Source organism: Propithecus coquereli, unplaced genomic scaffold (assembly GCF_000956105.1).
Source record: "Propithecus coquereli isolate 6110/MARCELLA unplaced genomic scaffold, Pcoq_1.0 Scaffold520, whole genome shotgun sequence".
NCBI lineage: Eukaryota > Metazoa > Chordata > Mammalia > Primates > Indriidae > Propithecus > Propithecus coquereli.
The window spans coordinates 96839-112802 of record NW_012151064.1 but is presented as its reverse complement, the minus strand read 5'-3'; the positions used below and the strand labels follow the sequence as shown (position 1 = coordinate 112802).

Sequence of the window (15964 nt, the reverse complement as noted above, 5' to 3'; positions counted from 1 at the left end):
AACAGCAATAAGTTATACTGCATTTTTAAAGCTGTGTTCAAATTACATTTTTAATAACTCTCCCACTTATCCACATGCAATGTCCTCCTAAAATGGTATAAATTCACTTTTCATACAGTATCTCAAAAGACTAAGCAACTTTGTTGAAGCAGATGCATTTATCTAAATTTAGTTTATCTAAATTTATAATTTATTGTTAAAATAAGTACATAAGATATGAGACGGGAGAATATGGTTATAATTAGCTTTACCTCAAAAGGAAATGATGGAAGACTCATTAAATTCATAAGTCATCACTTTGAAGCTGATTATCAAGATTCATAGAAAAGAGATGAAATAACTCTTTTTGTAATGTATATTTATATAGAATGAATTGGGGGACATAAATGCTTCATGCATAGATTTTTTAAAGATACTATGGTAGCAATAATAGCAATGATACCAAGGTATTCATAGATACAGTTTGGGTATTAAACAAGGTGGAAGTTATTAAAAATGGGTTTTCTAGACTGTAAATATAGTTTCAAAAACAATACTAACATCACAAACTAGAAAAAATTCATGCAGATTTTACTGAGGCAACTGTGAAGACATCTAATCTTGTAACTTTAAGAATAATATGTAACTGTATACATGCAAGTATGAATATGAATTGAACAGAATAATAAGAGATAAATATGCTTGTTTCTGGTTCTAAATGCTTAAATCAGAATGCAGACCTTGCTTAAGACAAACTCTTGAAGTAAACTATTTTTTTTTCTAAATAAGGAGAAGGAAAAGGAAGAAAAGGAGACTTGATGACATATGATAAAGTCATTTTTGATCCTTCAGTCTTGTGTCTCTTCAATACAAAGAAATATGAATATGTATAATTAAAATGAGCATTCACTATGCATTGATATGCTAAAATATATATGAATCTCATACTGATTTCCTCTAAGTATCAAAGAATATCATTGTATAATATAAAATGTGTAATATGTACACTGCTTAATAGCCATGCACTTATTTATTTTTATATAGTCAATCTGATTTCTAACCAGTACATCCACATATTATATAAATGACCGTATTTTATTTTCTTTGAATAATAAAATTGGAGATTGGAATCAAAAGAAGTATCTGTATATTGGCATATAAGAAATCTGATTTTAAGACACTTTCTAAGATGATTTTGGAATCAGTACTGTAATTTTTTTTCTTTCTTAAAATATTTTTCTGATGCGCTTTTTAAATAATATTGTTAGGAACAAATGAAAATTTAATGATTTTTCTGTATCAGTTTTATCTTAACACTTATTAACAATGAAAAATAAGCTACTGAATCTTAGAGGAAATGAACTACATTTGTTTTTAGTGGCACTAATCATCACAATCTCATCACCTATTTTTTTTATTGTGTTAAGAACACTTAACATGAGATTAACCCTCTTAACAACGTTTTAAGTGTACAACACAGTATTGCTAACTATAGGAACAATGTTGTACAGCAGGTTTCTAGAACTTATTCATATTTCATAACTGAAACTTTAAGAAAGTGTTTTAGTGGTAACTGTTAAGCAAATGTGATAAGAAAGTATCTGACACAGGGTTACGAAACCCATATATTAACGTGGGCTTCCTTTTAAATTTAGCTATTGCAGATAAATAGTAAACTTTAAAGAACCAATGCTGTAAAGATCAACATTGAAAACTCAGGCATCATTAATATCCTTCATAAATTACTTGAAGCTTTAATTTCAAAAAATGTTCATAAGTGTAATGTGTCAGGCATGATTATTTCATTGTAAAATGTTTATATGTATTAGTTCTTCAAGGGGACCTTTTGAAACTGAGAGGTAAAAAGTACAGTGCACAGTACTGAAGTTGCACCAAAGGGAAGTCCTTCCAGACACTCATTCTTTCACTCCTCCCCACTGGAGGGTGAAAAGTCGGCACCATGTGTAGCCTTCTACTTTGGCTCTTGCCAAGTCTCTTGGATTTATTTGCCTTCCATCACAGCTGTTTTTCTCTGCACCTTCTGTTTACAATGATGTAACCAGGTCTCCCAATTGTCCACTGGCTACAATTACAGATTGGAGGTAGGAGAACTCTCCTTACCATCCAATCCAGCTTTACTTGTTAGAAAATTCTCTTTGTGACTATTCTGCCAAAACACTAGGTGTGGGGGATGTGGGGATATAGATGAGTGGCAGGCGTCCTGACCTACAACACATATATACTACCTTTAATGATGGGAAAATTATTAAATTAGTAATAACCTATGGGTAGTAAAATTCGTTTGCAAGCATACTTTATTTATGTGCATATAAACAGTCCAACAAAGCAGGTGGTATTAATTCCATTTTAAAGATAAGGAAACTGAAGGTCAGAAAGATTAAATAATTTTCCAAAGCTACTATTCAATGAATGAATGAAATAAGGAATGAATGAATTTCTAGGGAAAAACTGCATGGATTGAGTGGATTAAGAAGTTAGGATAAAGAGAGGTCAATTTTTCAATCCAACTAGCAATCAATATACAGAGAGTAAGCTGGTCTGACAGTCACATGGGGTTTATGTTTGGGGGTAGGATGCTGCTGAAGAACCAATGATGACAATTTTAAAAGAAAACAAGAATGAATAGCAGATGAAACATCATCATGGAGTAGAAGAACAATGGTGAGTCAACTGGATGGTTAGGCTTTCACCAAAAACAATTAGCTTTGATAAATGTTTCAGCTACTGACATGTTTTAAAAAGGTCTCAGAATCTTCAGTGCCAAAACATTTGAAAACCTAGGAGAGATAGACAAATTGCTACAGAAATATGCCTTGCAAAAGCTGACTTAAGAAGAATTGGAAAACATGATTTTTTTTTCAGTAATTATTAAAGGAATTTAAATAATTACTTAAGAATTTTCTATTAAAAAAAAGACTCACCAGGAAATTTCAAGTGCTACCAGTTTTTAAGGAACTTCCAAATTTATACACATACTTCCAAAAAGAAATAAGAAATGTGGGAAGACTCTGCAATTAATTTTATGAAGCAGTATAGTTTTTATAAAAGATTACACCCAGGTGGTGTGAGTAATAATGATGGTAGGTCAATTGTGTTCATGGATATAGATGCAAAACTTCTAAAGAAAATTTTAGCAACCCAAATACAATTCTCTATAAAAATATTAATAGACAATGAGCAATTTGGGTGCATGAAAGAATAATAATACAGAAATATGTAAACGTATATTTTCATACTTACCAATTAAATGAGAGCAATCATATCTCAAAAGATGCTGAAAAAATTTTAACATTTGTTTATAACAAAAATTCTTACTACAATAGGAGTAGAAGAGAACTTTATTAATTTCATGAAAGATATCAATCAAAGAGAAAAAAAAAAAGGAAAAGAAAAAGGAAGAAAGAAAAAGAAAAGCCCTGGGAGGCCAAGGCGGGAAGATTGCTTGAGCTCAGGAGTTCCAGACTAGCCTGAGCAAGAGCAAGACCCCATCTCTACTAAAAATAAAAAAAATAGCCGGGCATTGTGCTACACGTCTGTAGTCCCAGCTACTTGGGAGGCTGAGGCAGGAGGATCCCTTGAGCCCAGGAGTTTGAGGTTGCTGTAAGCTAGGCTGACACCACGGCACTCTACTCAGGGCAATGGAGTGAGACTCTGTCTCAAAAAAAAAAAAAAAAGAAAGAAAGAAAGAAAAAGGAAAAGAAAATCCCAACAACAAATATCATCCTAAATGAGCAAATTCTGGAAGTATTCCATTTAAATTCAAAAATAAGATTTCGATGTTCTCTATGAATACTCTGATTCAACAATATATTGGAATTCTGTCCAGGATAATGAAACAGGAAAAGAAATATTATAACAATTATAAGGATTGGAGATTACTAGTAATAGCACTATTATTAGCATATGACACAATTATATGCACAAAAATCTAGATGAATATATATGTAATACAAACAAAATACAGACAATAGGGAAAAAAGGAGTTATATGATTGTTTATAAAATCAATACATAAAAGTCAAATATATTTATACACAGCAGCAACAAAAACATTAATTTTAGTAAACATACATTTAAAATATTTATACCAACAAAAAGTGTAAGACATCCAGGAATAAATCTAACAAAATATATACAAGACCTGTAAGCAGAAAATTAAAAACTTTATTGAAGGACATTAAAGAATATCTAACTAAATTGAACAATCCTATATTCATGAATAAGGAAACTTAATTAACATTACACAGATGTTATTTCTCACAAAATTAATTTATGGGTTTAATGCAACTTCAATCAAAATCATGGTTGATTTTTATTTGGTCATATTTTAGATTTTTTTTTAATATGTCAAGTTAACTTTAAAATGTTTATAGGAAAACAAAGAAAAAGATTTGTTATGCCCTATGAGATATACACTTACTAGCAACCTATAGTAACTGTAAGAGCGGGGCGCTGGCATGGAGATGGACAAATTCAAAAATAAAATAGAATACAGAATAAAAAAATGCATGTATATGTGGAAATTATATTTATGATGGGATTTGCATGGTAGAAAGTTGTATTCAGTAAAAGAAAATATGATAAAAAATAAAAAGAAAAATTGCTGCACTATACCCAAAAGGAATGAAGGAAGGACAGGAAGAAGGGTGGAAAGAAGAGAGATAGGAAGACAGGGTGTGACGGAGGGAGGCAGGGAAGAAAATAAAAGAATGCTTCCTTCACACCATAACAAATTAAGAATTTGTATGTCAAAAGTAAAACTGAAATTTTAAAAAAGAGTATATGTGAATTCTCTTCAGACATCTGAGTAAAGAAGCTTCTCTTACAGATGACTTTAAGGTACTAGCCACTTATCAAAAGATTGATAAATTCTAATAATTAAAACTAAATTTATATTTATTAAAATGAGTATCAATGGAAGTAAAAGAAAAAACTTTACACTTGTAGAAGATACTAAAATCAAGGACAAGTAAAAAATTTTGCAAATCATTAACAATAAAAGGAATAGAAAGTAAAGACAAAAACTTAAATAGGCATTTCACAATAAGAGGAAGTACATGAAATTAAAAAGTGTGACATTACAAGTGTTAGAGAAGATGAATTCAGCAGAGTACATTTGTTGTACATTGGTCCAGTTTCTTTGGGAAAAAAATTAGCATTGTTTTTGCAAAGTTGCCTGTTAGTATATCTTACTCCTAACATAGCGCTGTTCCCATAAGCACTAGGAAGTATGTACAGGCATACCTCAGAGATATTACAGGTTCACTTCCATACCACCACAAGAAAGCATATATGGCAATAGGGCAATTCACACAAATATTTTTGTTTCGCAGGGAATATGAAAGTTATATTTACACTATACTGTAGTCTATTGTGTGCGGTAGCATTATATTTTTTAAAAAAGTACATAAACAAACAAAACTTTATTGCTAAAAAATGGTAACTATCATCTGAGCCTTCAGAGAATTGTAATCTTTTTATTGGTGGAGGGTCTCTACTCAGTGTTGATGGTTGTTTACCGATCAAGGTGGTGGTTGCTGAAGATTGGGATGGCTATGGCAATTTCTTAAAATAAGACAAGAGTGAAACTTGCCACATTGATTGAGTTGTCCTTTCAGGAAAGATTCCTCTGTACCATGCAGTACGATTTGATAGTATTTGACCAACACTAGAACTTCTTTCAGTATTGGAGCCAATCCTCTCAAACCCTTCCACTGCTTTATCAATTACGATTATGTAATAGTCTTTATTGTCATTTCAGCAATGTTAACAACATCTTTACCAGGAATATATTCCATCTCAAGAAACTACTTTCTTTGCTCATCCATAAGAAGCAACTCCTCAACTGTTTGAATTTAATCGTGAGATTGTAGCAATTCAATCATAGCTTCTGGCTCCCCTTCTAATTCTAGCTCTCTTGCTAGATTCTACCATAGCTGCAGGGACTTCCTCCACTGAAATCTTGAACCCCTCGAAGTCATCGATGAGGGCTAGAATCAACTTCTTTCAATTTCCTGTTAATATTGATATTTTGACCTCCTCCCATGAATTATGAATGTTCTTAATGGCACCTGGAATGGTGAATCCTTTTCAGAATATTTTCAATTTACTTTGCTCAGACCCACCAAAGGAATCACTGTCTCTGGAAACCATAACCATACAAAGTGTATTTCTTAAGTAAGACTTGAAAGTCAAAATTACTCCTTGATCCATGGGCTGCAGAATGGATGTTGTGTTAGCAGGTACAAAAACAATATTAACATCCTTGTACACCTCCATCAGAGCTCTTGGGTTGGTTACTAGATAGCTTTTGAGGGAACAGTAATATTTCAAAAGAAGTCATTTTTACTGAGCAGTAGGTCTCAACAGTGGGCTTAAAATATTCAGTAAACCATGCTATAAACAGATGAGTCATCATTCAGGCTTTGTTGGTCCATTTATAGAGCATGGACAGACCATAATTCTTAAGGTCCCTAAGCTTTTCAGACCGGTAAATTAGCATTGACTTCAACCTAAAGTCACCAGCTGCATTAGCCTCTAACAAGAGAGTCAGCCTGTCCTTTGAAGCTTTGAATCCAGGCACTGACTTCTTTCTACTATCAGAGTCCTAGCTGGCATCTTCTTCCGATGGAAGGCTATTTCATCTACATTGAAAATCTCTTGTTTAGTGTAACCTACCTTCATCAATGATTTTAGCTAGATCTTCTGGATAATTAGGTGCGGCTTCTACATCATCACTTGCTGCTTCATCTTGCACTTCTATGTTCTGGAGATGGCTTCTTTCTTTAACTCTCATGAACCAACCTCTGCTAGCTTCAAACTTTCTTCTGTAGCTTCTTCACCTTTCTCATAGAATTGAATAGAGTTAGGATCCTACTCTAGATTTTAGCTTAAGGGAATGTTGTGGCAGGTTTGATCTTTTGCCCAGATCCCTAAAACTTTCTCCTTATCAGCAACAAGGATGTTTCACCTTCTTAGCATTCGTGCATTCACTGGAGTAGTGCTTTTCATTTCTTTCAAGAACTTTTCCTTTGCATTCACAACTTGGCTGTTTGGCATGAGAAGCCTAGCTTTTGGCCTATCTTGACTTTTGACATGCCTTCTTACTAAGCTTGATCATTTCTAGCTTTTGATTGAAAATGAGAGACATGAGACTCTTCCCTTCACTTGAATACTTAGAGGCCATTGTAGGGTTATTAATTTGCCTAAGTTCAAAATTTTTGTGTCTTAGGCAATAGGGAGCCCTGAGAATTGGAAAAGAGACAGGGAAACATCTGGTGGTGGAGCAGTCAGAATACACATGGCATTATCTATTAAGTTCTCTCTCTTATATGGATGTGATTTGTGGTGCCCCAAAACTATTACAATAGTAACATCAAAGATCAACTGATGATAGATCACCATAACAGATATAATATATAATGAAAAATCTTGAAATAGTGTGAGATTTTCTGAAATGTGACACAAAGACATGAAGTGAACACATGCTATTGGGAAAATGGCACTGATAAACTTGCTCAAAGTGGGGTTGCCAGAAACATTCAATATGTAAAAAATGCAATATCTGCTAAACTCAATAAAATGAAATATGCCTGTACAAGAATTCATTTTTATAAGAATATAAAACAAACCAGTTCTAATGTTCATTGATATAGATCTAAAAAGGTATATTCACATAAGTGGTATTTAACACAGCAGTAGAAATTAAAAAACGTTCAGTTATACATGGAAAAAACTTCATCTGCATCATGGATGAATCTTAGCAACAATGAATGCTAAGTGGAAAAAGCAGAAAGCCATATATTGCTTATGCTATACACATAATAACCCAATATTCATAACAGTGCTCACCTTCATTAATTAGGAAGAGCAGTGCTATAAGGAAAGAGTATAGAGGTATGTGTAAGTTATTGGAAATGTTCTTCTCCTGGAATGGGCAATTGGTACATTGGTGTATATTATATTATACATAACATAATCAAACCAACTGGTAATAGACTGGAAGAAAATACTTCCAACATGTCTAACAAATGGTAAATATCCACATTATAATAAGGAAATGCATGAAAGTTTCATGTTTTAAATATCCATGAATATTGTTATCAGAGGCTGTGTTTTAATACTTTTTATACATTGTCTATTACATTTACACATTTCTGATGTCACTTTGATGAAACTCTTTTTAAGTGATGTAAATTTAAATGCCAGTATCACAGGTAATATGTAGAGTTTATAAGAGAATATTAAACGACAACTCAATAGAAAAGAGGGGCAGGGCTTTAAGATGCTGTTTACAGAAGAAATCACACCTCTCCAGGAAACCTACAAAAATATGCTCAACCCACTAGTAAACAGGGAAGTGTGATTTTACAAAAAATAACAAGAAGTTGTTTTTCACTCATTATTGAAGAAATGTCATAAAGTTGTTTATATGTAGTGTTTGGGGATTGAAAGGAAATGGACCCTTACATATTCTACAGCGGGAGTGACTCAGAGGGACGTGATGATGGAGTAGAACATTTTCCTCTAGAGTAGCCTTCGAAAGCACATGCACATGTTTACATAAATACACCCAAATAATGTTAACTACATACTTTTTTTTCTAATAGTGAAACATCAGAAATAATTTAAGGTCCATGAAAATAAGTCATTTATTTTAACTTGTATAATAGTACATGCATTTATTATAAATCATGATGCAGCACTTAAAAATCATGATCTGACAGGATGCAACACATAACTATGTTATGTGCTGATACGGAAAGATCTCTTAGATATATTTTAAGTAAAAAAGCACACAAGTTAATGAACAGTTTGTATAGCACAATCTTACGTGTGTTAAAAATGTGTGCTATAAAGATTTACATATACCCACTCATATTTACAAATATACAGAAAAATTACTTGGATGGTTGCATATTATATTATTACCAGTGGTTATCTCTGATGTAAGGGAAGGGAAGAGGCACATTCCAAAGTTTCTGTCCTGTTTCAGTTCTTTTATTGAAATAAAAATAGGCATGTATGACTGTATAGCTGGCTGCATTACGTGCTTGTGTGACTTTTCCCAAGGTAGGTTGCGTTAATAAGCACGCTGCATGCAGTATCAGCAGAAGCAGTGGGTATTTATGACAGCTGACCCAGCAATTAGGCTTGAATGTCCCTGGGTGGAAAACACTGTCAACTAGGTCAAAATACAAGGTGAAGCCTGACTCCTATTTGCAGACTCTAAGTCAAAAGAAAAGACGGAAACTGTTGCCTAGAACCCCAGTTACAGCCTGAGCAACTTCTCCCAGTAATGGATAAAGCAAAAAATTGCTAAAGACATGTTTACTGATGCCATAGGAACATTTGTATGGTTATTCAAAGGATAATTTTTGAGTGACACACTTATTAAATGAAATAATGTAGTATGGTTCATTCTGGATTATGTAAACTGCAGATCATATCCGGGAGAATATCTTAATGAAATTTATTTTAATGTATTTACTTTTTTTAATTTTACAGTTTATAAAATAAAAATTAAAATATGTATTGTAGAATCTAAAACATATAATTACAAAATATTTTTAAATTATAGACTCTGGACTATATAAAATATGCTTAAATGATCTATAAAATATAATTGAGATATTTTACAGTTTTCATAAAATAAAAATGTATTTTATTTGATGAAACGCTAAGGGGACAAACTGAAAATGTTTTCATTTTAAAATATTAATCATGTGCCATAACATGCTTATTTTTCAGGTTAAACTTTTTCCGAGATGTTCCTGACTTCAGAGTGTTAGCTTGTGGTGGAGATGGAACTGTGGGCTGGATTTTGGATTGCATAGGTAATGCAAACACATGTTTAATGTGGCTGGGGTGAGAGTGATTACATTAAATTATGTTTTATTTAGCCTCTCTATCTATATATTTATTGCTAGCATCAATATCTTTAGAAGCAGCAATGTAGTTGGACATCTGGCAGGTGCATACTATTTACTGGTTTTATTTATCCTTCCAGAGTTCAAAATTTTAATAGACATAATAGTTTAAAAGTATCTAGAAATTCTGTTTAATCCATTTCTCATAGTATTTACTAAATCTTCAGAGTCGTCTTCAAATCAGGCTCTAGGATGTCTGGCGTTTGCCCCAGGCAGGGAGCCAAGGGGGTCTTAGCATTTGTGATAAAATCTGTGCCAAATAGATGTGTTTACTTTATTTAAACATGCAGTCTCAAAACTTTACCCTCTGTGTTCATTCATGTCCTTTTATCAATCAGCACCATCATCATTGCTAATTTTTATTTATTGTATTCTATTTGATAATCTTGTGCTTTTTGCCTAAGTTATCGTGTTTATTCCTCGCAACTCTGTGAAATAATCTGTTAATAATCCAAGTTCAAAGATAGGGAAAGTAAGGCTTGGAGATGGTAAATAACTAGAACAAAGTCTTCTTACTGTGAAGTGACAGAGCTTGGATTAGAACCCACACTTTAATTTTATTCTATATTGCCTCGCTAGTTAAATTTAAAGAGCTTGATTTTTATAAGCAAACAAAACAGATACATGATTGAGGATAAAAGATAAGTACGCAGCATGAGAAAAACTCGATAAATTGATAAAAACTTCTGATTACTGGTTAGAAAAACAGATCATGAATTGGCCTTTATGAGGAGATAAATCCCAAACAAGTATTTACTTTTTTAGGCCTCCATATCATTTACTGTATTGACCTATTTTTTTTTTTTTTTTGAGACAGAGTCTCGCTTTGTTGCCCTGGCTAGAGTGAGTGCCGTGGCGTCACCCTAGCTCACAGCAACCTCAAACTCCTGAGCTCAAGCAATCCTTCTTCCTCAGCCTCCGGAGTAGCTGGGACTACAGGCATGCGCCACCATGCCCGGCTAATTTTTTTCTATATATATGTATTTTTAGTTGTCCAGATCATTTCTTTCTATTTTTTGGTAGAGACGGGGTCTCACTCTTGGTCAGGCTGGTCTCGAACTCCTGACCTTGAGTGATCCACCCACCTTGGCCTCCCAGAGTGCTAGGATTACAGGCGTGAGCCACCGCGTCCGGCCAGACCTATTTTTTTGTTAAAAACAGTCCCTTTCACAAAAGGAATTGATTCAAAATAAGTTTTGCTCTTTCTATATACATTGAAACGAACCTCTGTTTATTTAATTCAGATGAGAATATTCTACATTGTCATACACTGAAAAATATTTAAATTAAAAATGAATATATGTTGTCAGCCACACTTTTGAAAAGCATCTAACAAGTTTAATCTACTAATATTTAATAAAAAAGAAATAGTGAATATTCTGATCTTGGCCTTCCAATAAAAGATGTAAACAGTATTTATATGCTCTATCTAAGAAGAAAACCAGAATCCAAGAATTGCAGAAGTCAATGACTTAGTAGAAAAATGTCTGAGGACTTTAGAGCAAAAATAGTAGGAATTTTTAGATTATTTTGCTTTTAAAATTTAAATGTTGGCTATTTAATTGTGCATATCACTAAATTATCTAGCCCCTTAAACCTTACACACATACACACCCTAACTTTGAGTGGCCGAGAAGGGAGAAAAAAAAATTCAAGAAAAGAAGTGATATACGTTTGCGAGATTAATTCAAGGCATATGATGTTTCAAACAAAAGCATATGGAATGTCAGCAGCAGAGATCTTTACTGCTCTGAACCCAAAGCACTATGTGTTGTAAAGATTAATCTCATAGAAAACCTGCTGATCTCGATGTAATCCAGCTGTTAACGTTGCCTCCCGTTTGCTCTGACACAAAGCAGCACCATGGGTGGGAACAATTCAAGGACATTGTTAGCAATTTATTCACTTTTAGGTTCAATTGTTTTCAAATATTTTATTCCTTCAAGTAAAATATACCTAGAGTTGATGTTGCAAAAGGACTTTATATAGGAAGCTACCCATCCACCCTACTCTCATGTCTGTAAATGTGTTCCTATGCTGCGTGTACCTACATCCCTGAGGATTGTAATGGAGATAACTAAAACATACCACCATCTTTATCTGAGTTAATGTATTTAGAAAGCTTTCCTCTTAGATCAGTTTTGAAAATCCCTGTCACTTTGTGAATAATATAGTATTTGTATTTTATCAATTGCTACAAATTAACCATAATTCATAATTGTATATACAATAAATTTTGTTCTGTTTATAAGTACCTAGTAGAATTCCTTCATTTAATGTCAGGATGTCTTTTTATGTAATGTTGTTTTATCTGAGTTCAAAATTTTATGTTATTTTAATTTTTTGATTCTGCAGAAAAGGCCAATGTAGTCAAGCATCCTCCAGTCGCAATTCTGCCTCTTGGGACCGGCAATGATCTAGCAAGATGCCTGCGATGGGGAGGAGGTAAAACAGCTGCAACAGCGAAAGCAGAAATACAGTACACAACACCCCTCCCCAAAGCACAGCCCTGTATTTCTCTACTGGGTGACAACTACTGTATGATTTTAGCAAACATAGTTGATATCAGATATATATAATTTTGAACTATAGTCAAATAGTGGACAAAGGGATTATGGTGTTGGGCTTTAATCTGATACTAATTATAGTTTTGAACTTGGGAAAGACAAGTTTCCAACCCTCTCTGGTTTTTGGTTTTCTTGCTTAGAAAATGAGGTAAACATAGATGAACTCTAATGTTCAGATTTTTAATTTATGGCTGTGTGGTAAAATCACAAACAGAAAAAAAGTAAAATACTTAATTTTTGAGACCCACTCCATGCTAGCCAGTGTGTTTTGCACTTACCATTCAGAAGTGAGAATAGAAAAACAAAAGGACCTTAAATTCTAGCAGTACATAAAGCCATATGCAAACTGTGAGACTCTCTACTAACAAGTAAACAAACAGATGACCAGTTTAAGGAAAAGCCTCACTGAGGACATGACATAGCGAGAAACCTAATGGCTGGATAATGACACAGCCATATGAAACTGGTGGTGAACTTCATAGGCAGAGCCAGAGGGAACATAGAGTTCAAAGGCCCAGAGGTGGCAAGATGGTTGACATAAGCAAGAAACTGAAAACGGAATAATGTAGATGGACCAGGGCAAGTAAAGAGAGAATATTTCAAGATGAGTTCTTAAAATATTTTAAAGAGTCACTAATAGGCTATAATAGGCTATACTTATCTGAAGGTCAGTGAACACCACAAATTTTGGTAAAGAAGCACACATTGAATGCTAAATATTTTTAGCATCTAAACTCACTTAGAGAAGTTTGAAAAGTGTCCACTTAGTGTGAATCAGAGCCCTTGGGGAGCTTGTTAAAAGTATAGTGGCCTGACCCCACCCAAAATATGCCGAATGGAAATCTCTGGGGGTTGTACCTGAGCAGATGGTTTTCTTTTTAAACAAACTCCCTAAATATCTTTGATTTGCAACAAAGTTGGAGAACAATTCCATAAATATCTGGCCAACTAGCTCTAGGCTGTGTACATGTTGGACTAACAGCATTGGAGACTAAGTTAAAGACTTAGTTTATAATCTATTCGGGATGATCATTAAGAATATCCTTTAATAAGAGCACTTTTGTAGATTGAGCTAAAGATATAACCATTGCTTGTAAGATGCTTATATTTGCCAGTGTTCATACATGTACCTTGATTAGAAAGAAGAAAAATATATATATATGCCTTCTTGCTATACTCTTCTGGAATATATATTTTATATGTGAAAATGAATAATTACATTTTTTGCTTCTAAATTAGCAAATGGCTAACATCTCAAATTTGATCAAGAACTCTATTTTTGGCATATGCTAATGATTCTTGCAAAACCACATAAAAGATACTGTCCATGGACAAAGACAAGGACTCTAGCATAGATACAGTATTAATTAGTGATGAATTCTCTGCGAGTACCAGTATGTGCTGGCATTGTTCTTGGTGCTAGATAGAGAGTAAGGAAATAAATCTATACCTCCCGCCCCTTTTGAGATAAAATTTTATTTAGTAAATAGACAATAAATCATCAAACAGTACAATATATAATTATAAAATGAGATAGGGAATACAGAAAAATGAATACTAGAGAAGAACTATTTAGCTATATGGTCAAGAAGGCCTCTCTGGGAAGGTAACATGTAAGCTGGACCTAAAATATGAGAAGCAGGGAGAATGGCATCCTGTGTCGCAAGGACTGAAGGAAGGCAGGCTGGTGAGATTGCCAAAGCAGCAGTGGAGTGACAGGCAGTTAGAGATGGTGAGTTCCGTGAGTCTGAAAAGATAATCAGGAGCCAGATAATGCAGGGACTTGTTTATCATGGTAAGAATTTTATTTGATTGATTTTGAAGTGTAAAGTGAAGGTTTGAAAGAGTTTCAGAAGCAGAGTGACCCAATGACATATTTTCAAAAATAGATTAATTGAGGAAGGAAAATAAACTGGCCAGAAAATGTGAAAACATGGAGAGCTATAGTTTTCCAAATGAGAACATCTATTATATAAAAGAAGAAAAAAAGAAAAAAGAAAAAAAGAGAACATCTATTATAGTTGGCCTAGTTAGACAATAAAATGACTGGATGGAGGTTTTAGTGATGCAAATGAGGCAAGTAGACACACGGGAGACACATTTTTGGGCTTAGGTTTATCAAACTTGCGAGTGGATTGGATATGAGATTTGGGGAAAGCAAGATATCAAGGTGCCCCAAGTTGAGCAATTAGGGAAATGGAGAAGCCATTTGTTCGAGCTTATTAATAGAGGAACATACTTTAGATTAGGATTATTTCTTGCAAGGTGTGTCACTTTGAGTAAGTGGCTTAAGAACTGTACTGTTTAGATTCTTTATCAGAATTTGAAGAGAGTAATGATGCCTACCTTGTAGGTTCTTGTGGCAAACTATTAAATTGCTTTGTACAGTGTTTGTGCTGAGTATTTATGTAGTCATAATAGTTAATACTATGTGTAATATTTGTAAAAGAAAGTACTTTATTCCACCAATAATCACTTGGTTCACTTAGGGCAGGAAAATATATTGACTTGAAGCCTCTTTTTTTTGCAAGAATATATTTCCGTATTTCCGCACTATAAGAACGTAGGAAGTCCTAGGGCATTTGAAACATGCTTAATTAGCATTCTGCTTACAATTTTCTGGCAATAATTAGTCTCTCTAACAAAAATTTGAAGAATATTGCAAACGAAATTTTGTTTGGGTAGGGTAAGGAGGTAAGTGACAGACTTTTAAATGGAGCACACCCTTACACATACTTGTGGTTGCTTTTCTTCATGTGATTTTCATTTGTAAAAATTTCTGTGACTTTTTAAAGGAATTCAGTTATTATGATAATATATTATTTAAGAAAAATATTAATTAACTATAGTACAATGCACAAGTAAGATGTATCTAGCTATTTCCCTAGGACAATGGTTCTCAAACATGAGCAAGCATCGGAATCACCTGGATGGTTAAAATATAGACTGCCGAGCCCCAACCCACCTGGATTGGGGCCAAGGAATTTGCATTTCTCACAAACCACCAAGTGATACTGAGGCTTTTTGTCCAGGGACCACATTTGGGGAGGCAGTAACCAAGAATAACTTAGAACATATCAAATCCTGCATTTCCTTATACACCGTTTCCTCAGAGGCCATGACACAGCACACCAAAACTGCTAAGAAGAATGGCATTGTCACACAACCTAAGACAGATGCAGGCCTGCGAAATCCAGTCCAAGTAACCTCTCAGAGAGCAAAATCTCTGGACATATTTAGAGCACTAAACTCTCCTGGAACTGATCTAAAAGATGCAACCAATCCAGACCCAGGGAGCTGGACCTCAGCCCCATATTAACCTCCCCACCTCCCAGTGAGGCTAATCCAGAGGCAATGGCTCTAGAGTTGGACACAGACCTATTTTTAACATCTTGAAACCAATCTCAGACCAGACTGTCATTTATGATGTCTCATTTAACATCTGAAGTTCATCAAACCACACCTAACC

The 15964-nt window shown here is 33.9% G+C and overlaps 1 protein-coding gene across 1 annotated transcript in view; it reads left to right on the top strand.

Annotated features, from left to right (window-relative positions):
• The window catches only part of DGKB (diacylglycerol kinase, beta 90kDa), a gene marked incomplete at its 3' end in the record, with an annotated part of 269792 nt that overhangs the window by 251593 nt on the left and 2235 nt on the right, over positions 1-15964 (top strand). Inside the window, exons 17-18 of the mRNA XM_012656843.1 lie at positions 9750-9835; positions 12284-12373. Of these exons, the coding sequence (XP_012512297.1) occupies positions 9750-9835; positions 12284-12373 (176 nt within the window). The remainder of the gene's footprint in view (positions 1-9749; positions 9836-12283; positions 12374-15964) is intronic.